Here is a 25,851-nt window from a genome sequence, read left to right on the forward strand (position 1 = left end):
CTTCCAGGTGAACACTGGAAATCAGCAGTAAGCCATATACTGTGACACTTCAGAGAAGTGCTGTGCTATTTCAATGATTATGTAAAAGTCTTAGAAGGATGTTCATAATTAAACTAACAGACAGTAAATATTAGAAAAGCAAAGATTCTCTAACCTTGAGAAAGCAGAGTTAACAAACTGACAGAATAATAAGGATGAAAAGCAGAGTGGTGCAGAATGGAAAAAACAGTCCAAACTAGAAAAGAGACATAGAAAGGAAAGCAAACATACAAAAAAGATTAGTAGAGTTGCAAATAAAGCAATTACTTTTTAAAAACAGAATGTAAAAAGAAATTAGATACCAGTTACAGAAACTCAAAAGTAGTGCCAAATTTTGAGTTTCATTTTTTTCAGGTGCAAATTTTTCATTCTGTTTAAGAAAGTTGTAGAATTAGGTCAATGTTTTGCACAACCAAGAAAAGGTAACCCACGTCAGACTTCACGATGTGTAAAACAAGTAAGAATTTGTGATGACCTCTACCATTCTGGTAAATAAAACTTGAACTGCTGAGGTATAGTCTACTGCTGGATAAAGATAGATGGCAATTAACAGACTATGAAGACATTTAAACTATCTGCGAAGTATAAAATGGAGGACCATTTGCTTTCAAAAACTTTAAATATACAATTTTATTTAGTTCACATTGTTTCCAGACTTCTTAAAAACAAAATGTAAAAAAAGTAATTTGAACACATTAGGAAAAAAACATTGAACTTGTGCACACTATTTCAAGTGCAAAGTAAAATTTCTTTAGACAGCCGGTAGAAGGATTATTCTTTCAAAATAGAAAATAATGCTTTCTCAACATAAGACCTCTCTGCTTGGTTGGCAGGCATAATAAATGACAGCTTCATTTTAAAACATGAATGGATCAATGTTTGTCAATTCTTTGCATTGAAGACTTGTTTTCTTCATGATATTATGATAAATTTAAGGTACGCCAGTACTTGGAGTTTCTTGTGTAGCCTTTGAAACTAACATTCTTTGAGATTTATATCAAAAATGCCAAACCCATCCTTACCTTCTGTAAACTGACACCCCTGTCTGAAGGTGGAATCATCTCTGGAGTCAGAGTCTGAGGTGGATCAATGCCCTTTGTTAACTTCTGATTAATTAAATAGAAAGCCAAAGCAAACTGTTCCTTTGAAAGCTTTCCGCAGTCCTTTGTATCACAGAGAGCCCTGTACAGAGATGCACATGAAATAAATCAAACCCTCATTTTTGCAAGCACAGCCCCGTTTATTATACTTGCTGTCATTTAAATATGTGAAAAATGCTATTGTTTATCTCCCCCTCTAAAAAAATGTAATATAGAAGTAAGGCATGAGAATAAATAGGAAACATTACTCAAACATACACAACCACTTTCTCTTTGCATGCCACAGTCCACAGCTCTGTTACAGTAAGTTCTGACCTGGTGAAAGGCAGAATCAGGGCTATGAATAGCTGTAACTGAAGTTCCTTCTAAATTAAATAACTTTTCACAGCCAACACAAGTTTATCTAATTTTCTTAAATTTACTAAGCTAGAGGTTGTGTTAAACATACCTTGGGGGGGGGTGGGGGGGGGAAGTAGTTTTTCCTATCAGAGTGCCCCACAATAGCTTACACTGGGTTAAGGATTAAAAAAGCAGTGGGTGTCACTACTAGCTGTAATGAAAGACAAATAAGTTGCAGAATGAGATGGGCCATAAGTCTTGCACACTATGAATTTTATACAGATAATTCTCTTTACCAGTGTATGGATAGCATCAGTGTTTAGATACACAGCAATGCTGATGTCCTAAATACAGAGGTTTAGCTGAAGCACAGTATTTGTAACAATATGTGTTCAGGAGCTGTAATTCCTCCCCTAGATGATGACGCATAGCATAAACCTGTTTTCCCCCATTTCTGTCCAAAAGTAGAGGCAAGTAAGTTACCACTGCTTATATAGAAACCATGTCATTATATACAAAAAACAGCTTTTACTTTCCAGAAATGTCAACATAGCACTTTTCCTGAGAAGTGCTAGGAAGGAGCGAGAACCATGCCACCGTCTAAAGAGCTGTCGTGAATAAAAACCCTACCAGATATGCGCAAGAAGAGCAGAAGGCAGTCCTGTCTTCAAGAATAGTTCTCTGGCTTCCACACCTGACACAAATCCATCCATGTCCTTGTCAGTTTTCACAAAGATCTCATCATACTTAATTTTGTCTGCAGGTGATACAACCCACTGAAAGGGGGTGGGGATGGAAGGGAAAGAAAAAAAAAAAACAAACAAAAAACAACAAAACCCACAATACTAAGATACAGGCAGTTCTGTTTTCAGATAGTTACTTTCAGAGTTACATAATTCAAGGGCTACAGCACAGATTTGAAAAGTGATATAGGCGCGTAGTTCATGAACCAGTTTTATCTTCCAAAACAGAGATGCACAGATATCCACAAGCAATTCCAAAACCAGCAGCAAAGTATTTATACCAGTGAAGCACCAAGGCTGATTGGTACTGCTCCGCCTCTTTGCCTACGCACTAAAAGTATTCCCTGGAGCCTAGACCTCCTCCTGGCATGGGGCTGAGCCCACTGTGCTCAGTCATAGTCCTGCTTACTGTCTGGCACTATCAATCTTATTCCTCTTTACAGAGCTGGAGAGCTTTAGTTGGGGAACTGAAGAACTGCTCAAGCCCAGACTGTTAATAGTTGGCACATTTTAAATTGTAGAGTTTACCTCAGATCAAGGTAAAGATGGGAATTAGAGCCACTTCTCTTACTTCAGCAGTTTTCTCCAAACACTAAGCTGATGTAAAGATGTTTGGGCTTTTTTTGAGTGCAAAATGGCTTCAGGTGCACCCTTATGAACGCTGATTAATTTCAGCATACAAGGACACTTAACAGATGAATCCCAAATGGTGTTGTACACAAAACACACTGAAACACTCATCCAGAATGGCACTGCTTTGTAATACAAACAGCAAGACTTACCATCAATCAAATAAATTGCCAGATGAAAACCTTGGAACCTCCAGAATTAAGAAGCCAGTTTCTTGCTGATGACTCAAATATGGATACCCAAATGTCCAAGCAGCATCTTATGCATTAAGTACTACAGCTTTTGTTTTAGATCCCCTTCTCAATTCTTTTTTATTTTGACTAGAACAAGTTAGTTATAATCTACTTGGGAAGACATTCACCCGAATTCTGGATTCTAAAGTGACCAGGATTTAATAATATGCTTGGGGAGGATGGGAGGCGCTTCTTAATAATCACATTCAGAACAAACACCAACTCTCATGTATTTAGGTGGATACACCAGACCTTTTGTTTCCTTTCCCCATTGCTTGCATTCATCTACTCTATTTTCATTAATGTCTTCTTCAAATTGCACACATGTGCATACATACAACTGCACATATATGCCTGCGACAATTTAAGAACTTGTCCATATTCAAAATCAGTTTTCAGCCAGAAGACTTATGTTCTGCAGATGTGTAGCTGGACTACATTTTTAAACTGTCTTCTTAATATTCTGACCATTGGCTTGAGCTTGATGCCTTGAAGTAATTTATTTTAAAAGTATCTTCAAAATCTTTACTAAATAATATTCTTTTATCCAACTGTTTATATCTGAAGGCATCTAGAAAAAGCAGAACAAGACAAATTTCATACCTCTCCACCTAGTGTTCCCATCAGCCTCCTCAAATTCATCAACCAACCAACAGAGCAAGAAGGAAACTAAAAACCTGTATAAAGATTCTTCATACAAGCAGTGTCCAAACCACAGCATTAAGAGAAGAAATCTAACCCCAAGCAACTTCAGAATTGTACCTGTGTTAATGGTGTTTTGGCAGGTAAAATGCCTAGAGGTGGCAAGGACTGATGAGACTCTTTGGTAGATGTTGAAGATGGAATTAATGGCATTGCTCCTGAAACACTAATAGGTTTTCTCTTGGATGGTGGCACCAAAGCTGCAGGCAAGGACATTGGCACTGGTTCTTTCTCCAAAGCACAGTACACCAAAAACATGGCCTGAACAAGAAAATAAGGTGTGGATGTAAATATATAAGAAATAAATACACATAAGTTAAGGAATCAGTTAAGAAAGAAGTTTGTAGCATTTTTTCACTACATTTCTCCTTTATAAGCCCCCTCAACTGAATTGCAGCTTATCACCTTCTGTGATTATCATTACTACTTTCTTTAGAGGTTCAGTGCTTGGCAAATGAAGTTTAGTGTCTTTTAGAACATTAAAATGATTCTCCTAAATATTACCAAGCTTGTACCACCACTTGTGGAATTTTATTTGAAAGAACACTTCAAATACTTAGTGAATACGTTTAAATCATTTTTCCAAGAATCACTCCACTTAGCGACTATTCTTTTGTTGCTGTTGTTGTAGTATGTCGTTTTAACAATTTTATGACTGTTGTTCAAGACACAGAACTGCATCTTAAATAAGGTTTCTAATACTTTACAGATTATCTATTTAATTTATCTCAAACATTTCCCTAGTGCATTTCAATCCTCTAATCTCAAAACTAAAAGTCTGAAGAATTACAGCATAAACACCAGAAATCCAATATAGTAATAGTTAACTACTAGGGTCTTAAAGGAATTGGTTTCAAAAGAAACTGAAGCATATAGGCGCCTGAAGATGACTAGAACAATATTCAAGGAAGCAATTTTTACACTTTTATCTGTTCTCAAAAACACACATGACAACAGAAAAAGGTAAATTCATCATATTTATATTACAAAAAAACAAAGCAAGGTTTTGACATTGTCCATAACATCAATCCTCGACAGTTAAACAGGTATTCTTAATTTTATTTTTATTTTATTAATTTTGACTCTGAAAGGATGAGCAGAAGTTTAGTTTCTAGAAATTACAATCGAGTGCTGGCTTTAGCCCCACCCGAGGGCAGAAAGGTCACATTAAAGGTTTGAAAAGGTAACAAAATTTCTTAACTGCATTCTGAACTGCAAGAATCTTGGAAAAGTAAAGATGGGTTTGATATTTCTCTACATAAGATGAAACCATGCCCTCCAGAGTGAACGCATAATTCCTTCCTCTCCAATTCACTTACATGCAAAAACAAGCTGAAAGTTTTGAGAAAAATTTGATGCGTGGTTACTATCACATTCAAGACTTACACAGCCTTTGAAAGCAAGAGCCTCCCACCTTCTTCTCACTTGCCACCTCTTGGGGGAAGTCAAACTTATTTACCACTTCTTAAATTATTTCATCATTCCTGGCATTAATAGTGTTAAAATTCTAACTTGCTACGAACTTTTGAAGAATGTATACATAATTCCTTTAAAAGTTTTCCTCAAAGGTATCCGGAGGTGTTGAAGTACTATAAACACTAAAGGTTAAGTTAAAACTTATTCAGTGAAAACTCTCAGTCTCTTGTGGGACAGCAGATCACAGGTATAAATTTTTAATGGCTCATTTAGCCCACAAAGTTGCTGCTGTGAGGGACATCCAATAAACCAACAGAAACATTAACTAGTACTAAAACTTGATTAAGATCTCTGAATAAAGGCAATAAGTGAACAACACAAACAGTCAAAAATTAATACACAATGCATCTATTTTAAACCTCTGCCATTAGGCTTTCAAAATCCCCAGAGGCAGAAGATACTTACGACTGCAAACTCTTCTCGATCCAACATTCCATCACGGTCAATATCACTCAATTCCCATACCTACCAATAAAAAGCAAAATATAGGGATGTTTGCTTAAACTGCAGCCATTTCCTATTTAAAACCTCATTAAAAACAAATGTGAGAACAGCCTCCCTCCACCATATCCTAAGTTCTATTAAGATTAACAGCATTAGTTTTCAGTGAGCAACATATATTCATATAAACCATGCAAAATAAAGAGAGATTCTTAAGCTGGACACAGAGTGCACTAATGGCACCTTGCCCTAAACCAAGTGTTAAAGAGTACATGTAACTAATCCTCTGGGGTAAGAGGCAATCTATCATAATATCAAATTTTTTTTTTTTTTTTTTTTTTAAGAGTTTAAGAGTTACACATGTGTGGCCACTCCATAAAATATTATTTAATAGTTAGCCTTATTACTACAAATCTTCAGTTTGAAAAACAAATATTGGTGAGTGTAGCACAGTTATTTGTGAATTAACAATTAAGTAGAAAGATATTCTTACTCGTCCTAAGATATCCACTGGCAGTTTTGAGTTAAGGAGTACAGGTTTCACCTTATCACCTGACAACAGTCCATTCACAGGATTTAGGCTGTCAAAAATAGCATCATACTTGGCCTTGTCTTCCAGCTGCAGGGATGGAAATAAAGTATTACTTATGGAAACAGTCACACTTGTAGTCTAAGCAGCAGTAGTTCTTTCAAAAGTATTAACTTTTAAGTTACAGTTGGAAACCCACAGATTGAAGATCCTGATGCTTAAAAGAAAATATGAAAAAGATATTATTTCTAAGTCAGCTAGACACTCACCCAAAACCCAGCGAGATTTATTCTTCAATTATTTTCATGGCTTCAGGTAACTATTCCAAATAAATCAAATTTCTAAGCACGAAGAAATTTCCCAAGGCACAAGTGGTTTTATCAAATTAGGTCCACGAGCCCAATTATATATTTGAGATGAATAGTGATGTATCATACTTTATAAACTATAGCTACCAGTAGCATTACACTCTTCTCACTTATGTTTTCTTGCAAACTACGTCATAGTTCTAGATTACAGCCTCATCTTTAGTTTACCTTAACAGCCCATGGTACATCACTTGATGCTGTTCCACTGAGTAGCAAAGGACTGTTAGTATCAGTCTAAATAAAAAATAGGAAAACAAAAAAGCATTAAAAAAAGACATGGTTATGACCTTGCAAAATCACTCCCTTATTTGAGAAGGTGCTCCTTCTCAAAGCCGTAACTGCATTTTAGTCACTCCTACCTTAGTTAAGGATACCAAAATTTAAAAAAATTTAAAATGTTTCTTCTGTTAAGGACAACACTAACAGAACAAGTACCATATATAGTTAAATTACACACAATTTTATATTTGAATCCCCACTAGAACATGTAGATTCTTATTCCACAGTGCTTATTTTTCCCCCCATTGTAGGGCCCTATTGCCCTACAACAACACTTTCAGAAGTGTTTGGTATTTATATTGAAGCTTTCTAACTGTTTACTTAAAAGCAGTTCTTATTAATGAGTTGATATGTTCAATTAAAAAAGAAATCTTACAAATCTTGGTGGAGGAACAGGCAAATTAAGACTACTCAGGGAAACATCCAATCCGTTCTGTGCACATGCTACAAGTCGTAAAGCCACAAAAAATTCCTACAGAAAAAATGAAATTTTAAAGGATTTATTATATGAAAATACTCAAATTTCAGAAGAATTAAGAGCTTTTCTAATATTGCTGTATATACAAAGGGTTGCAAACAGCTTCAAAGGGAGTCACAAAGTGACAGAAAGCAGCAGTCAGCAACTGCTGAATTCCTCCAGTGAGGCAAAGTTTGTAATTACTAGCCCCGAGCATTTAGTAACTTCCTGGTTAGTGTAGTCAGTTCTCAGTTCCTCTATGGCAGAGCAGTGAAAATTTAAAGTAGCCATTACAGCTGCTCTTGGAGAAACTGAGTTGATCCCAAAGGTGGCAGTTGATGGAGTGGGGTGAAAGAAAGGTACAGCACATGACAAAAATGAAACAAAAGAAGTCTGAAAAAAAAAATAAAAAAATTGTTTGGTAGATGCTACAAGCTCCTCCTTTTCCTGCCATGGGATGAAGCAGCTAGCTCTCCACAGGCTGTTATTTAAATAACTACACTTCAAACCAAACAGCAACGCACATTAGAGCTTTTCAGTAGCACCGCTGATATGCTAGTCTGACTGCAATACTGCTTATTGCTACAACTTTGGAAGAACAACTCCAAACAGAACGTACTATGTCAAGTCCACCAAAATTAGATAATTAAGAATTCTGAAGATTTTACTAGAATTTTAATTTCTGCATTGTTTCCTCCAAGATTAAGAGGAATTTCTGCATTGTTTCCTCCAAGATTAAGAGGAAAAGTCACCTTTATAATAAATACAGTAGATTAACCCTTAAATTACTTTTCTGTATATTGCATTGCACAGCTACACAGCAGCTTATTTCATGACTTGAGGAAAAACTGATGAGGTAGCTGAAGGCTGCTTAATTTGTTGTAGATTACACTGAAGTGAGAAGTGTGTATCTAGTTCCAATCAGAAAAATTTGAAAAAAAAAAGTTAGAAAAACTGCTTTCCTGAACCAGAAATCTTAACTTTTATCTTCTTTCAAGGCTTGCTAATGGTTAGAGTAACCTCATACATTATATAAACAATCATACCTGTTTATTCAGGATACCTTTGCCATCAGTATCAGCTAAGTCCCAAATCTAAAACATAAAAGCATAAAAATAATAAACACAAAGTATTCAGTATTCCACAGCACTGAGAGGAAGCTGGCAAGCTCTCACTCCATTTAACAATTTATCCTTGGAAGAAAGTCCAGGTCTTAACTTGCATGACAGCACTTACAGTGAAAAATTTAAATATTGTTTTAATTTAGACCACAAGATACATATCTAGTGAATAAGCAAGGATACTGAAGTTGGAGACTGTTAGATAGCACAACTGAAAACACATTAGGGAAGATCGCATATCCTGTAGTACCACTAAGTATTTTAATTTACACAGGATACTACGTGAAGCAAGAGACAGGACAATTAAATAATTGTCATTAAATACCTTTCCAAGTACCAAATCTGTTAATCCAGACTTTTTCAAGAAAACAGCTGCATCGGAAGCTAACACTCTTCCAGCATTAGCAGAATCAACCTGGGGGGAGAAAAAAAACTCGCATGACAAACTAGCCTTTGAATTGATGCAATCTCTTTACACAGGTTCACAAAAAGCTAACAAAGAAGAATGCTCAAGTTAACATAGTCACTTTGAGAACAGTCTTCAGACTTTCTTTAAAAAAGAAAACCTCCTTTTCATTAAAAAAAAAAAAAACAACACATTACATTAGAAGTAAGACAATTTGAACCAGCTGCTCCAGATTTAATATTACCAGAAGGGCTTTGGAAGTTGGTATCTTAAACTAACACTGCCAAATTTAAAATATATCATGCATACATATATAAGCATCTTTCACACTCTAATATGTTTTACAATGTTCCAGAAAAATACACTATTATCCCCATCTCTCAGTAGACAACTAAGACACAGAGAGAGTAAGAATTTTGCCTAGGTGACCCAGTCTGGGACAGAAGTGAGGAAGGTAATCTCGGTCTCCCAAGGCACAAGCCAGCACCCCAACACAAGCTTACACTTATAGGTCACCAATGAAGATTTAGAACAATTCCACTTAAAAACTGAGGGAAAAAAAAAGATTAATCCATATGCAATCGACCAAACATCCACTGCTGTAAGTTTCTAACCATTGTTTACACCTGGATTTTGACATCTCCAGTAGTAAGTGCAAACAAAGGCCCAAGAATTTCTCCAGTTATGCAGTAGAGAGGGAAGCTTGTTCACATTAGGCCACCATCTGGACCTATCTTATTATCCCTTTGGACAGAGCAAGTCCCAGAGTTTGATTACATTTAATTGTCCAGCTCTGAATTCATGACTGTTACGGTCTGAAAAAGATGTCTCTGCTTGAAGATACCTTTACCACCCTGGAAAAGGGAAACATTTACTCCCTAAAGTGAAAATTATTTACACAATGAAGAAGTTGGTGATAGTTTTGGCAGAATATCATCAAACATGCATTTCTCCCTGGGTCAATAGGGAGATCATTAAAATAGATTGTTATTCAAGTTCCTAAACGCAAACAGTACCTCAACTATACCTTCAAGTGGAAGAAGCAAGCAGTAAAACTTACACCACTTACATGAGGACACGAGAGGAAAAGCTGCCAAGTCTTTGGGAACCTAAAGTCATAGGATGCCTAAAAAGGCCACAGTATGGAGAAGAGGTCTAAGGGTATTTTCAGTCAATTCAAACTGTCAGGCTTACTACATCGGACAGGTAGCTGTACAGGTCCAACAAGATCTAGAGATCAAATAATATCTTACATTTTATAGATAAAAGTTATACAATACTATCTTCAAAAACAAACTCTTCCCATCCATGATCAGCTGAGATGCCCTGAAACTCTGAAGAATTTGTGACATGATAAACTTTTCAAAGGACAGGAAAGAGGCAACAGAGGTCACTTACTTTCCACACTTCCCAGAGAGAAAGAGACAGAGAACCAAAACTGAAATCCTATAAATAAATAAGCATGCATGGAAAACTAAGTACACGCACAGAAAAAAATAACTTGACATTAGCATTAGATTTCCCAGTACCCTCTTTGCTTTTGATCAATGCTTTTTGAGCACTTGCTGAACACTGAGTCATCATGGCTGTCTTTGATACAGCCTGAGAATGCCTAGTGAAAACTAGTGCTTCATATAGAACAGACAGTTTGGGAATATACAGCAAAACACTTGAGGATGATGAAGCATTGCTTCATTTACAGTCTCAATGCTTTGTGTTTAAAAAAGACTATATTCAATATTTAGTTTGGAACATAAGACCAACCTTCCAAGTTCACAGACGCAGCACACGCAAGGTGCTCAAAGCAAACAGCTCCTGAAGATGAGCTTAGAACTAGCTAGCAAAAGACTGCAGAGGATTTATCATTTGGAAAGCATGCTGCAGCAGATTAAGGTTGTCTGTAGACACTCCTGCTTCTAAAAGTGAACAAAATACCTGAAAACAATCCCAAAAGCATCATTTAAGACGAAACTGAAAACATCTTCTATTTTCAACATAACTAATATGATTTTAATTAGGAGAGGCTGTTTTCTCTAATTGAGGATTCCCTGGTCAGGGGAATAAAATCACAATGCTACAGCCTTGTAATTAGCCTGCTTCTCAGATTTTTAAAATATCTAATTCAGTCTGTATGAGAGAGCTGTTCATATCACAAGCTAAAAGTTGCCAAGACACTGCATCAAATCCCCTTTTCAGTTAGTGGAGTCGACCTTGCACATAAGCACAGTAATCTTGGCACCCACTCAGAAAACCTCCAGCCTAGGAATTTTCTACTCTTTCGGGAAAGTCAAAGCAACACATTATCAGCTGTGTTTGTGTTTCATTTCTTCACCTCCAACCCAGAGGAAGGTGACTTTAAGGGATTTAAGCGGCATTCTCATTTAAAACAATATGGGCGCAGTTCCTTTTTGTGCAACTAATTCCCTAAATTTTAGTAACTATTTTTTTAAAGGGCTGATTTTGATTTCTTTACAAACTACTCAGTCTTGCATGCTGGGATCAGGGTACTTACCAAGCATTAAAATAGTGCAGAAAATTGGTTTATGTTTGACTATCGCACTGACAAGATTGTTGGTGTTTTTCAGTTACACACTGACTTAGTAGAGCTTTTCCTCTGATGCGCAAAAAGCAGTTTTCATAGCTGTACTGGCCAACAACTCTCTTTTTGCAAGTTGTCTTTTGTAGAGCCAGAAGTGATTAAAAGTTAAAAACATACATCTGATGTCATTGGGTCACAAGGTAACAGTGAGAACTACTGCAACTCAGGATTCATCAAGAATTCAGCAGCAGCTCAGTCATACTGCTTACCTACTACACTGCATTAAGTAATTTCCTACTACTTTATCACACATATTTACATTTATCATTTAACCTCAGCCTGTTTTGAGAGTCAGTCTAGAAAAGGTTAAACAGAAAAACTTTTATTTGAAAGAAAAGTGTCCCTATTGAAAGGTTAAGATTTCAATCGCATTGTACAAAGCCCAGGATTTATGCCCATTTCACAACACATTGTACCAGATGAATTAGTTTAAATTTGTGATAGAACTGAAAGTGTACTAAGCTTCAGAGCTATTTCAGATAATAAATTTATTCTCAAGTTGCATGGAACACACTGAAGTGCTTCTGGTATGAAAGAATAAAAACACACTCTACCAGCACCATAGGACAAAGCGGGAAAAGTCTAACATTTCTATTCTGAAAGTTGACATCTCCTTAAATAAGGGAGGGAAGAAAAAATATCTAGTGCAACTGAAAGTCTTTAGACACAGTACATTCGAAAGCCACTCTTTAGGAGAAATGCTTGTAGAAAAAGAGTTTGGCTGAGCAAGTCAGAAAATTAATCCTCTGGAAAACAAATCCACTGGCACAACTTCACTACCAGTAACATCACGTTTAAGGAATCCCCGTTCCTCTGTACTACTGAGACTGCTGGACAACAAATAGTGCTCCAGTTTCACCAGGCTGTATGTCCCAACAAACGCAAGATGCTAAGTGACTTAGGAACCAGTATCACATTTGTGCTTAAGTTCAGTTTCTTTATCCAACTTTTTGCATCACACTTCAGTGATTAGGCAATTGCCATCAGGAGGAAGAGACAAACATGATACATGACACTGACAGTCAGTAGTATTGAGCTAGGAAACCTAACATGCAAAAAAAAAAAAAAGAGTTTCTTGCCTTTTCTCATAACCTTATAATGATCACCATAATATGGGATTCTCCTAAGGCTTTTAATCCAATGCCTAGAGATAGACACACAGAGGATTTGTCTGTCAGACTGAAGGAAAACTTTGTGAGGGTGACACTATCTCCTTCAACCCTCAGGAGCCATCCAAAATCAGACCAAGGTAAACTCTTCTTGTTTAGCAATTTCAAAATTGCTGCTCTCCTGCAGTGGAGAAAAACCCTTGTTAACGTGAAATAGAGCTCAAATTTTTCAGGCATCATAGGCTAATACACTTTAACTGCTGTTTTACGCGCTCGATAATGGGACTAACCCTCTAAGCACAATCCAAAAATAGAACGTGGATAGAAATCATGGTTTTCTCTCTTCCCCAGCAGATAAGCTTACATTTTAATGTTGACAGCCAAAAGAAGTTCCTAAATAAAGAGCTCATATAAACTATATCCTGTCTTACAACAAACAGACATGAACTTTACTAGTTGCACAAAGGAAAAAAACACTTCCTATAAGGTTGGGTTGTTTTTTGGGGTTTTTTTTGGTGTTTTTTTTTTGTTTGTTTGGGTTTTTTTTTCAGGGTTCATCAATTATTCATCAGGTCTTTCTATTAAAAAAATATTTTTAATTGTTTTACAGTCATTACTTAAGTATATGAAAACTTTTACAGAAATGTAAACTAATGTTTGTACAATAACATATATTACACACATGATATAAAATATTGCTATTATAGAGTCGCCAATACAGCTGTTTTTCAAAACAAGCGGTATTTATAGGAATTAATACACCTTATTTTTGCTGGGCATAAATATAAAAGACAGGTGATAAAATGCATATTACTTTTGAGATGTATTATATTTTATTTTATAAAGTCAAAAGATTTGTATCAGCTGAGTGAAACTGCAAGAACTAAATGCATTCTTTTGGCATTCAGTGGCCTTCCACCCAAATTTCACTCCTTACAGCATCCTGTAAGAACCTCTGGGGAAACTCCAAGAGAGATGCAAATCTTCCATAACACAACTGCACTACAGACATGGCAAATTCAGCTTCACTTGTAAAAAGTAACAAAGAACATATCAATACAGTATTTCTCAAGAATTTACTCCACTCTAAGAGCTAACAGTATAACTAATAACTCATAACTGTAGAGTGATGTATGTCATACATACCTGGTAGTTCCCTAGCAAATTAAATAAGTCATCTTACAACCAATATTAAATTTATACAGATATAGCTCAGACCTAAGTGTTAGTTACTATAAAAATATACTTTAAAGCAGAATAATTTTTCTTGAACTTTGTTTACACACTGTTGACCATGCTGAAGTCTACAGCAAAAGAATATTATTTCTTTAAAATACAAAATAAAGTTTTTTTCTCTCAGCAAGAACATACATACCTGTCGATAGAATTTCTCATACACAGGATTTGCACTCGATAGCTGTGAAAGAGAGAGAGATAAAGTTAACCCTGAAGATCCATATTTCAATCCCCTTCTCCCTGGATAAATAAAGATAGAAAGCACTTTTTACTGGTCTTCAAAGAAGCATGAAGCATTTATATAACTCTGTTCTCTAAAATGATGAGGACTATGATAGCTCTTCATGCCGTAACTTTTAGAAGACTACATTATTGTTTTGAAGTCAATGACACTAACCACTATCAGATTACTATCAGACAGGTCACCAGGTTAGGCAGTGTGAAACAAGAATTCTTAAGCAAGATAATCTATAGGCAAAAGAAGAAACCTGAAACGATACTGGCTAGGAAGTGCTCTCTAATGAATACAAAACAATATAACTTTATTTAGTTATCCACTACATCATTCTTCAGAATTTAGTGACATATGCAATGAGCCTGTAAAATTTTCAGATATCCAAATTAATTTCTGGATTCACAAATAAATCCAGAGCAATGGTGCAATATTAAAAAAAAAGCTTCTTTGGAAAAGGCCCTTCCTTTACAAATTTTTTTTAAAATCATTCTTAGAAACTAAAAAAAAAACCCAAGACCCGAAACTAATATCCTGGTCTACACCAAATACTCTCGCCCAAGAGATTTTCAAGACCAGTATTGTTAGGGTTATCTCTGTCTCTTTACAGACCTTTCTATAAACTGAATCCAAATAAGGTAGCTTCCTCAGCTTTAAAATTTAGAAGTTTGCATTGAACTATGGAAACCAACAGTATTCTAGATGTTGTCATCAATCATACAGTTGTGGAAAACACTTTAATACAGTGTGTATAAATGGTGACAGCTTAAGTAAAACCACATACATTTTCCTATAGCAACAACAAACACAGTTGCTCTTTTGGCAAAGCACTTAGATGTTCACAGGTGCCGATCGTCGAATACTAAGAGGGGAAGTTTGGTAGAAGTCAGGGGGTTAGTGTGATCCTTGTTCAACTACAGAAAGTATGCAGAACATCCCAAAAGACAAATTATAGAGAACAGCTAGAAATAACAGGAGAACTTTCATTCAGATCTTGACATGTGCTTATTCAGCAAGTATGGTGCCCCAGAGACACACAGTTTCTTCTACAAACCACATGGCATTTCTGATTCTCTAGGTTTTTTGTTTTGTTTGGGGTTTTCGGGGGGGGTGGGGGCGGGGTGGGGTGAGGGGGGCAGGTAAGTTTTTGTTTGTTCGGGGGTGGGAAATACCTCTCACAAAGCAAAAATTACATAGGCTGGTGTCATGGTTTAACCTCAGCCAGCAGCTAGGACCACACAGCTGCTTGCTCACCCCCGCTTCCCACAAGGGCAGGGGGAAGAGGGAGCAAAAGAGGGGAAAGGGGAAAAAAAACAACTCATGGGTTGAGATAAAGACAGTTTAATAGAACAATATCAGAAAAGGAAAATAATAACAATAATAATGGCACAAGTCACTTTCACCACCCAGTGAATTGGCACCATTCCGAGCAGTGATCACAAGTACCCACTCCCCGGCCAACCCCATTTCTATACAGAGCTTGACATTGACAGTACAGAAAATTCCACTGGCCATTCCACCGCTCTGTCTAGGCTTCTTCTCAGCTTCTATGGGAAGCTGAAAAAAAGTCCTTGAAAACTACAAACATTGCCTGGCAACAACTAAAACAATATGTATTATTGACATTCCTTTCATACCAAATCTGAAAGGCAACAGCTACTAGAAAGAAAATTAACTCACTCCCAGCTGAAACCAGAACAGCTGGGAAACCATCGTTGGTATTCACTGCAATACATCCATTTATATACCTTAACCTTGCTCTGACTTTGCTCTGGTACCCAAAGACTTTTATTATTTCAGCCACCAACTAAGCAGGAATTTACACATCCCTTAAACTAGCCTGATGAAATATTTTCAAGTTTTGCCAGACCTTTGACTACCATAACACCAATATAACTGCAACACTTTAAATCGCTTTCCAGCATGCTCCAAAGCACACTATATTTTCTTAACTAAACCTCAAATGATGCTGTGCCTACCAACTCAGCTACACAATCTAGAGGGGTAGTTCTCCTAAACATTCGAGTATTTTACTTACTTAGTATTACTTCATTATAATATAAAAGCATAGCCACAGGATCAAATAAAAGCTATGAGCAGAAAGCTAGAGTAGAATTGGCCAGCGCATAGGCCAGAAGTATCAATTCTCATGCATCATCCCTCTTGTCCAATATCATCGTTTGTTCAGCCAAATGTTTCACTACTACAGCCAAACTGATCATTGTCACTCCTGGACAGGAAACATCATGTTGAAGTCCTGCAATGGAAACACTAAGTGCAAAACAATCTTTTCATTCAGTACTTAGAGTACAAGCCAGTAATTCTAATTTATTTCATTAGTGTTTCCAATATTCATTTTAACACTAGTATCACCGCAATAACTGGAATTTCCTGTGACGCCAAATAATATAATAGTAGTAAAAAAAATCCTAGGCTGTTTTACTAGTAACAGACTTGTTTTTCCTTCAAAGTACACCCCACAATAAAGCAACAGATACAAATATAGTCTAGGATATTCTCAATCTTCTGGGATAAAAAGAAAAATACTGCTTAGCATCTTTCAAACTGCTGCTGTAGAATTTACCTGGCAAAATTCTTTTTATGGGATTTATAACAACCAATTGCAGAGAGTCAATTCAACTTGTTTTCTATGCAAAAAGGAAGGAGGGAGAAAAGGTCAGATTCCACAGCATACAAAAATAGAAATACGTAATTATGATTCCATTTAAAAGTTTATCACTTTAAGAATAACATCTGCTCTAGTAATTACAACCTTTGTTACAAACCTATGAACTTTAGAATACTAACCTAGGAAATAAAAAACACCTTCAGGGACACCTGTCTTTTTCATCTTCTGGTGTCAATCAAGCCTTTATATCCCCATGTTTTCATCCCTCTGGCACACTCGCATTTAAGTGTAATAAGATACTACTACCAGTCTGTCCACCCCATCCACCCACAACCCTTCTTCACACAAAAAAGGTTTAAAAACAAACAAACAAAAAAGCTATCCATTGAGACACACAAAAATAAATATCTCCTCCAACTCAAATGAGACAGAATAGCTTGTTTCTCCCCTTCTATCTTGATTAAAATCCAAAATACTGTATTCTATCATGATGCAAAGCTCTAGGATTAAGAGTTTTCCAAACGACACAACCTGGTCAGAAACATTCCTTGTGTAGTCCCTTGCCGTTTCCTGGTTCCCAGAAGGACTCGGTATGGAAAAGAGCTGTTCCTCTAAAAAACTGCAAGAATCCCAGCTCTGTATTTCCAAGAAGATAAGAAGGGAAGGGATGGAGGAATAACATGCAAGCAGTTCCTCTCAGTACTCTTTCACCATTAGGTGCAGCTCCTCCTAAAGTTTGACGATGGTATGAAATTAATCCAAAGAGAAAACCGTAAGTACCAGGGACTATCATACTTGGAACCCCTTCTCCAGCAGTGGGTAGGCAGCCTGGACACAGTACTGCTAGGATGACAAACAAGACATAAACCAGTAAAGAAAAAAAAGCCAGCCAGCAAGCAGGTAAGTTTAAAGTAAGCTGCTTTTCTTACAATGCCCTTTTCAAACAATAATCAACTTGTCTTTTTTCCCTATTGCTTTACTGTCTGATCTGAAGGGTTTAATGGCAAAGCTTTCTACCGCTTTCCATTCTATAACTAAGCATATCTCCTACAGCAATAACAAAACTAAAGATAAGAAAACATTTACTATAAATTTATATACAAATATTACCAAGTACTTCAAAATTCAGCACTTTCCTTCCCACTGAACTGCTGAAGCATGCACAGAAACTCTGCCATCTTCTCTCTGCATAGATGTCTGTCACCGCATAATTAAGAATGGTTCGATTTAATTTTCAAATCATTACAGGAAACCTACACCATCTTCTAATCAGTACTGAACGAAGCCTGTATAACATTAAAGAGTAGCTTCACTGCCTTTCTAGATGCAGCTACTCTCTAACATGGTTGATGCAGTATCAATCAATAAAAATTAAGTTCTACCTGCTTCAGGAGCAACCAGCCTCCAACATACACAAGTTTAAACACACATACACATACTCAGATTTCCTCATCTTTCATGGAGGACAGAAACAGGAACAACAGATCTCTCACTTCAGTAAAAAAAACAAACAAACAAAAAAACAAACCCCAAACTAAGATCTTAATTTTATAATCTTGTTGATGCCTTACAAAAAAAAAAATAATCAGAAGTTTGCCAGAGACCTCAAAAGCTTTGGCTCTACATTATAGATAACGTATATATTACTATAAGAGTCTCATTCATACTGTAAGTATTTACATCCTATATATTGCAGTAACAAGACATGAATCCTGGCAACGCATGCACTAGACATACGTATCTAGCTTAGCCTCAGTTGTAATATTCAATGCTTCCCTTTGACAACAACACACAGTTCTGGACTCTGTGACACAATACTGAAGTTTAAACTGAGACTCTCAGCTAATTAGTATACAAACTGACATTGCATGACTTTGTCCTGTTTACCAAAGCAGCCCACAAACACTTTTTAAGATGACTACCACATTTTTCACAAAAAGTATTTCACGACATCGAGAAAAGAAACACACAAAAAAGTTATCTTCCCATTCTGCCTGAATCTTTACAGTCCTACCCCAAACTGCAAGTTTCCTCCTCCGTTACACATCGCCAGTTTTTCAGAATAAACCACAAGTTCAATTTTCAAGAGCAACAAGAAGTTTTTGAATGTCTGTATTACACCTGTTTTCAACAAACATATCTTCCCCACTCTCAAAATGCAGATTTGCTGCATACTCAGATTCCTGATCTTTCTTCCTCCCTAAATTAAGCAGGCCAGATAAGCAACCATCCTTGGAAGGTCAACAACACAACTCCTCATATTGGCTACAGCTCAGAGTTTTCCAACAACAGATGACAATTTGCGAGATAGGAACAGTTCCTTCTCATTGATACTGCTAGCTTGGTTCCAAACTAAAGGCAACCACAACAAAACATTTACTCGGTAGAAGTTCCCTCAGCAGCTCCCTATTAAATTCACAGTTATGCTCAGACCATAACACTTAGTGAGCAAATGCAAGTGGCAACAAGATGTTGCAGAATGAGTTCAATATGGGGAGGTAAAAGATATTTCAGATTATTACTAAACTGGGGGAGGAGGGAGAGATAATCACCTTCAGTTTGCAACACCTTCAAGCATACTCGGTGTAATAAATTTTGCTACAGCTACACAGGCCTGAAACATTTGTAGTAATCAGCCAACAGAATACAATTAGCACCAAAAAGTTTCAAATTACTTAAACAGAGCTTTGATATGCAAATAAAAGATGCCCAGCCCTCTCAGACACTGCAGCTGCAAAGTCATCTGAAAATACCCTAGTCTCATTTGGAAATACCCAACTTCCTAGCTGTGTTAAATCACAGTCAAACCAAACACGGGAAGGGGAAAAGAACATTTGACAGAATTGTGAGTTTGACTGCAGGTTAATATGCCTCTTATTCTCTGCACATGGTCTACAGCAGAAAGTACCAATCTGCATACTTTTTATTGCTGGTGTTAGTAACTGATCTAACTGCAGCGAGTAACTGTACACCACCACCCCCCATACTGTCATTTTCACTTCCTCATGCTGACCTAAACAGATTTAGAACACTAAATTTGTTATGACTTTTCATAACCCTGAAATTTCAGATGTTAGAGCCTACATTGAAGAAATGATCTTTAGGCTTGCTGGACTTTCTAAGATGATTCTTATGCAATGCAAGAAAAAAAAATAAACAAACAAACAAAGAGAAACTCGCACACAAAGGGTCAACAACAACAGAAATAGCTTCCTCAATTTAACCACTGATGTAAGCTGTAGTCACAATGGTTTTAAGGATACTAGTGATTTTTCTGCTTCTGTCAACATTATCACATTTGTATTTAGTCCCCCTCCACATGACCAAAAAAGTAAATAAATTCTACAATGACAGGATTACACAGCCTGTAAGCAATAATGTCTTGCTGTAGAATGTACTAGAGCAGACACTCCCCCCCTCCCAAATGAAGACCCAGAATAGCCCAGGCCTTTAGACCAACAGAATTAAGGCTACCAGCCTATAAAAACTTTTTCCCTCTTCAGTAAGGTGTTCTAAACTTTTTTCTTTTGTTGGAAGACTGTTGAAAAAGAGACACAGAAAAGGCTAACCTAATGTTAATATTAAAGCAAGCTTCCACAGAAGGCACTACTTCATAACTGTGTATCTTTAGACCTTTAAAGAGCATTTATTTTCTCCACATATTTGAAGTTCGTCTTTTCGCTGAACTATCCTCCTTTCTTTCCTTGCAATAGTTGATGATTTTTTTCAAAAGTCAGCTACACAAGTAACTGCAAATTGAGTAGTCTCGCTGCCAACTTTTAAAGTTTACTTATATGTGCTTAAGCGATTCATACTTATTTACCAGCTTTACTCTCTGTAAATGTGACAGCTGATTATTGGATTGAAGCACCCCAAACCGGGAGTGTGTGCGCCAAGAGGCCCACCTCAGGTTTATGTCAGGTAGGAATGCAAATTTCCCATGTCCCTGCTAAATGAAACAAAAAAAGTACCAAAAAGTGCAGTTTACTAGCTATCAAATCTCTAGGGAATAAGAGGTAATCCCAACAGCATGAAGCAATTCTACCACCATCAGGGAAAAAAAAAAGCAAGCAAGAAAGATTGGGGCAAAGTGAGATCCCCTGACCACCAAATGGTGCCAATACATTCTCCAAGTTTTCAGACCATCACCTGCAAAGCTCCTCACCATTAGGCACCTGCACGGGCAGAATGCAAAAACAGTGTCCCCACACCACGGGGACCACAAAAAAAAAAAAAAAAAAAAAAAAAAGAAAAAATAAAAAAGGCAAAATTACTTCCGAGCAATACCTTCGGAGTCAGGTTTCTGCTGAAACGAGAAATTAAGGTCTCCCTTCCAAGCCCTCCTCCTTGCCCACCGACCGGCCCACGCCGCCAGCGGGGCGCGGGTACCCAGCCCCGGGCTGCCGCCTTCCGAACCCTCCCCCGGCCCCCCAGTTCGCCACCTGCCTTCAAAAACCCACGGGGCGGGTGGGTGGGTGAGTCGGGGTTTTTGTTGTTGTTGTTTAAACCCGCGTCTTTACAGAAGACAAAAGACCGACCGCGATTACAGCCGCCGCAGCCCAGACCTCCGCGGCGCTGCCCGCTCCGCCAGGCCGGTTCCCCCCTCAGCCCCGGGGCAGAGGCACCTGCAGCCGGGCGGGATCTCGTCCGAGGCCCGCGGCGCCCCTCGGAGCTGCCCGGTCGCCCCCTCACAGACACCACACGCAGCCCCACCGCCACCTGACAGCGCCGGCGGCCGTTATCGCGGCGGGGCAGGGCTGAGGGGCGGCGGCGGGCACACAAAGCCACGCTCGCCAAGGGGCCCCTCCGGGCAGCACCGAGCCGCTCCCAGCGGCGTCGAGGCGGCCCCGCCACCCGCCTCAGGAGCCAGACAGCCCCAGGCCCTTGCTTCTGTCCCGACTCCCACCCACCACCACCCACCCCCCTCGGGGAGGCACCCAGGCCCCGGAGCCGGCGGGGAGGGGCGGGCAGCCCACGGCCCGCGCGGAGGCTGGCGGGAGGTACCTGTGTCAGGGAGAGGTGGGCGGCCATGCTGCTTCCATCATGCACCAGCCGGGCCGCAGGAAGGACGCGCCGCGGCCCCGGCACTCGCGGCCCAACTTCAGCAACTTCCCCAGCCGGCACCGGTCAAAACCCGGCACAGGATCCCCGCCCGCCCGGCGGCCGGAGCCGGAGCCTCCTCCGGCAGCACACGGCAGCGGGAGCCGGAAGCAAAACCGGGCGCCGGAGCGCGCTCGCCGGAGCCGGAGCCCACTCGAGGCAGCTGCAACAAAAACCCGGAGCCGGAGTTTTTTTGGCCCGATACGGTGGCCAACACCCCCGCTCCCAGTTCCCAGCTTTTCCCGTACCGTCTCTGTTGGCCCTGCTTCTGCTGTAGGTGTTTCAAGCATTTTGAACGGTTACAGTCCCCCAGTGTAGTCATGACACAGGTGGGGGAAGTCCCAAAACAGGAGGTGCATCAGGTCGGGGCTCGGTTGCGACAGAACTGGGCGGAGAGCCCAGGAGGAAGCGGCGCTGAGCCCGGCAGGATGTCCTGACCCGACATGTCCTCTCCTGGCTCGGCAGCAGCGAGGGGCAGCCCTGGGCTTGGCCGCCTGCCTCGGCCTCTCTCCGCTCACAGGAAATTATACGCCCACCCGGGGCAACTGCTGGTTGTGCGCGTCCTTCCCCCCGTGGGGCTGTTTGCGCCCGGTGGAGCAGCACGGGGAGCAGCGGGTCTCCTGGGGCGGGGGGGAGCAGAAGAAAGGGGACAAGCAACCTTTACGACAGGAGGAACAGTTAGACAGACAGCACAGGCAGCGAAAGACAGAGGAGCAAACTGCACCGCATTCCCCTAACCCGCAAGAAACAACCGTGCACGCAGTGGCTGGAAGCGATATTCGCAGCACCGCCTATTCTCCTGCTCCTTCTCCCGCTCGGGGCTCCAGCTGTGCCCTGGCAGGTCTCCCTCTGCCACCGCAGAGCCAGGGACGGGGAGAGCACGAACTGATGCTCCTGTACCTGCTCACACCCACGCACGGGCTATTTCAACTGCTATTCTGGGTGCTTTGCGCTACCACATCATACCTCCGTTGCTGAGGGTGGAGGGAAAACATTCCTATTCTTTCACTTTACCCCAAGATGGGTTAGGCACAAATTTAAACTTGAAATGCACGTTTGGACCAATAAAAGGAAATTACCCAGAGCTATACTTGATTATTGGAAAGGTTTCACAATGTGCTTTGTTTTCTTTCTCTGTTCTGAATTCTCGATCGCTCTGCTTTCTTTTGTCCTCTTCAGCTCAGTTTCATGCTTGTGCTACTGCTCGTGCCCCACCTCTGCGTTCTGTCATTCCTCAGCTGGCAGTCACGCAGCCACCCCGCGCTGCTATTTCTCATCATCTGTCATGAAACGTGTGGGATCCCTCCTTCCCACCTATTCTCTAATCAAGGTTTTATAGAAGCTCTGCTTTACCGCCCTGTTTCTCAGTCATCGTTTCAGCAAGAAAAAGAAGATATGGAGGGGAAGAATATACAGAGCAAACAGAATAGATATATAAAAATATTCACACCTCACTGGCACACCTCTACTCCACCTGACACTCATTTCCTCCTAAGTAAAATCCCTAGAAAATAGCACAGGCTGTATTTCTAGGTTGATTTTTTTCTTCTTTGATTAAAATTGGACTACTATCCCACAATAACTACCACCTGGAAATTAAACCAGGAGACTGTAAAACTACAGCTGTGCCTCCTGGGGACAGCAGTATTTGAGCCCGTTAGTATTTGGGAGGGGGCCCCTCGGCAGAGATTTGGAGGCGCCGGGTTTCTGTTAGCCGCCATGATCTCGCATGGATGCCCTTTGTTCCGTCCGGTGTTTCTCCCCTTCTCTCAGTCTCCTCTCCCCAGGTGAGGAGAACAGCTACGGCTTGGCAGCAGACTGGTGGCCTCTCAGGAGAGAGGTTACGCCCAGGCTGATGTCTTCTCATCGCAAACAGAAGGAAAATGCAAAGCAGGGTAATGGGACCTGGCTCTGGAGTTAGAGGCTTGATGTTGAGAGCTGTTGGGAGCTGGATTTTGTGGGCAGGCTATCTGACTCGGCAGATGTGTCCTTGCTGCTGTTCCCCTTCTCTCTGCTGGGTATTGCATCAAGTGTTTCCCATCTGGCCCAGGACTAGACGCACAGCTGCACCGAGGCCACTGAAATAAGGGTGTAAACTGAAGGAACATCTGGGACTTGTATGGGTACTCACCTCTCCCAACAGAGCCCTTCATGCAGGGCAGCCTCACCCAGAGCACAATTAAACGTCCCATGTCCACTCTGAGCAGCACATGCTGTCCAGAGGTATGTCTGCTCTGGCCCAGTGACTGCCCCTGAGGGCCTGACCTTCCTGGAGCCTCTGGGTTAGAAAATAAACACAGCAAAACGCACGGGTTTCGCTCCCTCAAACTGAAGTGCAGAGCAGTCTTTTCACCTTCATGCCCTGGTCACACGCGTAGCACGCTTGGCTGTGCCAAGAGGTAGACAGACTTTCAAAACACGTTGTCATCATGCATGACCACTCTGCCCACAGTCAGAGTGCAAAAATCACTCAAGGCAATCACTGTGGCGTCTGCAAATTAAAATAATAATAAGTTCCATTCAATCAGTGCTGGATTGGTGTGGTCACATAAAACTTTGCTGTTGTTGAGCATTCTGTGCCTCCCACAGACAAATACTGTCCTGGATGCCTCCAACCACCTGAGTTAAAACAACTACCTCATGGCCCCGGACATCTCTACAATAATTACAACAGCAGTTGTCAGCCTGCTGACAGTGAACTGTTGTACTGCAGATTCGTATGAATCTAGAACGAGCTCCCAGAAGGAAACAGCTCTCTGCTTCTAAGCTGGAATCGAAATGTCACCTTCTAAGGTCATAAAACTGGACTTCATACTTATTTTCTGTCAAGAGAAAAATTAGGGCTACTAAAATCTACCTAAAACCTTTGTCAGGTTTGCAAAACAATGCCCTCCGACTACTTTCTTGGCTTAGCCAAGAGCAGCTCACGAGGGTTTGGCTACGGTGGAAGGGTTCCTGAAACCTGGAACTGGGGGAGTTAGGTCAACGTACCTCTCCCCTTATTTGCTCCTCAGTGGAAACCTTGTTTTTCTATCTCTCCCTTTGCTGACCCCGTTAATCTTGGCCTTTTGTAATATCTCCTGCCCTGAGAACTGTGTACATGTCGAAGGGGTGGTGGGATTGCGTGCTGGGTTTTTGGGAAAGCTTAAGAATGTAAGAAAGTCAAAAGGTCAATGAACTAGGTAAAAAATTAATGGTTTCATTTTATATCGTCTAACATTCAACATGAATTCTCCTACAGGAAATGTGTTTATCTGTAATCTGCTCTGTAATAACGGCTATAAGTTGATCTATTTGTCATAAGAAGAGCCTCTAGTACAGGACACTGTTGGTACCAAAAGGACACGGAGAACAGTATTATTTGTAAGTATAACAGGATTTTCTATGATTCTCAGTACTGACATTTTGGCAAATGGGCACCAGATCTCAGTGTTTTTTATTGTTTCTTTAAAAGTACAATGCACAAGGTTAAGTCTACACTGGACAAACGAGTGACCATTCATAAACCAAGTAAATCAAATCAAACCCCAGCCAAATAGCTTGTGAAGAATGGAGCTTGCACTAGTGCAGCTACAATAGCAACAGCATAACCGCTTTGGTGCAAATCCTCATTGTAAGATACTGTGTAAGTGTATAAAGTGACTTGTTCTAGTACAGTTGACTTGAATTTGAAACCTGTCCTGCAGCAAGACAGTATAGAAAGGCGTTACACAGGTCAGAATCAGACACTAATGACCCCTGTGTTTTATAAATCTCTTATGATCACCAAATATCTCTGTTAGTAAAGCTAATAATGTTTTAATCATATCCACAGGTCTCCCTGGAAATAACAACTTAAGTGTCCATCCCTTCCTTTATTATAGCTTTGTTTACATTATGGATCAGCACGCAGGAAGCCCTTTTTTTTTTTTTTTTTTTTTTCAAAACAACACGTAGGCATTTAGTATGACTTGTTCTGCTCGTTCTAGGAAAAGTATTATTACAACCCCTGAACACTCAGGAGGCTGACTAGAGGAATGACTCACTCCTGCCTCCTGCATACCTGAACATGAGATGATTTATCCAGCTTTCTGGAGTTTCAGT

General features: G+C 39.8%; 1 protein-coding gene across 5 annotated transcripts in view; it reads right to left on the reverse strand.

Moving 5' to 3' along the window:
- The window catches only part of EPS15 (epidermal growth factor receptor pathway substrate 15), a 55,357-nt gene extending 33,647 nt beyond the window's left edge, over positions 1-21,710 (reverse strand). For all 5 annotated transcript variants that reach the window (XM_082483422.1, XM_082483421.1, XM_082483420.1 and 2 more), the window contains exons 1-11: positions 21,673-21,710; positions 13,947-13,988; positions 8,783-8,872; positions 8,383-8,430; positions 7,256-7,351; positions 6,769-6,834; positions 6,197-6,322; positions 5,668-5,727; positions 3,847-4,047; positions 2,109-2,254; positions 1,062-1,221 (exon numbers count right to left, since the gene is read on the reverse strand). In XM_082483422.1, coding sequence (XP_082339548.1) covers positions 1,062-1,221; positions 2,109-2,254; positions 3,847-4,047; positions 5,668-5,727; positions 6,197-6,322; positions 6,769-6,834; positions 7,256-7,351; positions 8,383-8,430; positions 8,783-8,872; positions 13,947-13,988; positions 21,673-21,699 — 1,062 coding nt within the window. In that variant the 5' untranslated portion in view covers positions 21,700-21,710. The remainder of the gene's footprint in view (positions 1-1,061; positions 1,222-2,108; positions 2,255-3,846; positions 4,048-5,667; positions 5,728-6,196; positions 6,323-6,768; positions 6,835-7,255; positions 7,352-8,382; positions 8,431-8,782; positions 8,873-13,946; positions 13,989-21,672) is intronic.
- Positions 21,711-25,851: the final 4,141 nt, after the last annotated feature.

Source organism: Vanellus vanellus, assembly GCF_965231255.1.
Source record: "Vanellus vanellus genome assembly, chromosome: 5".
In the NCBI taxonomy this organism is placed as follows: domain Eukaryota; kingdom Metazoa; phylum Chordata; class Aves; order Charadriiformes; family Charadriidae; genus Vanellus; species Vanellus vanellus.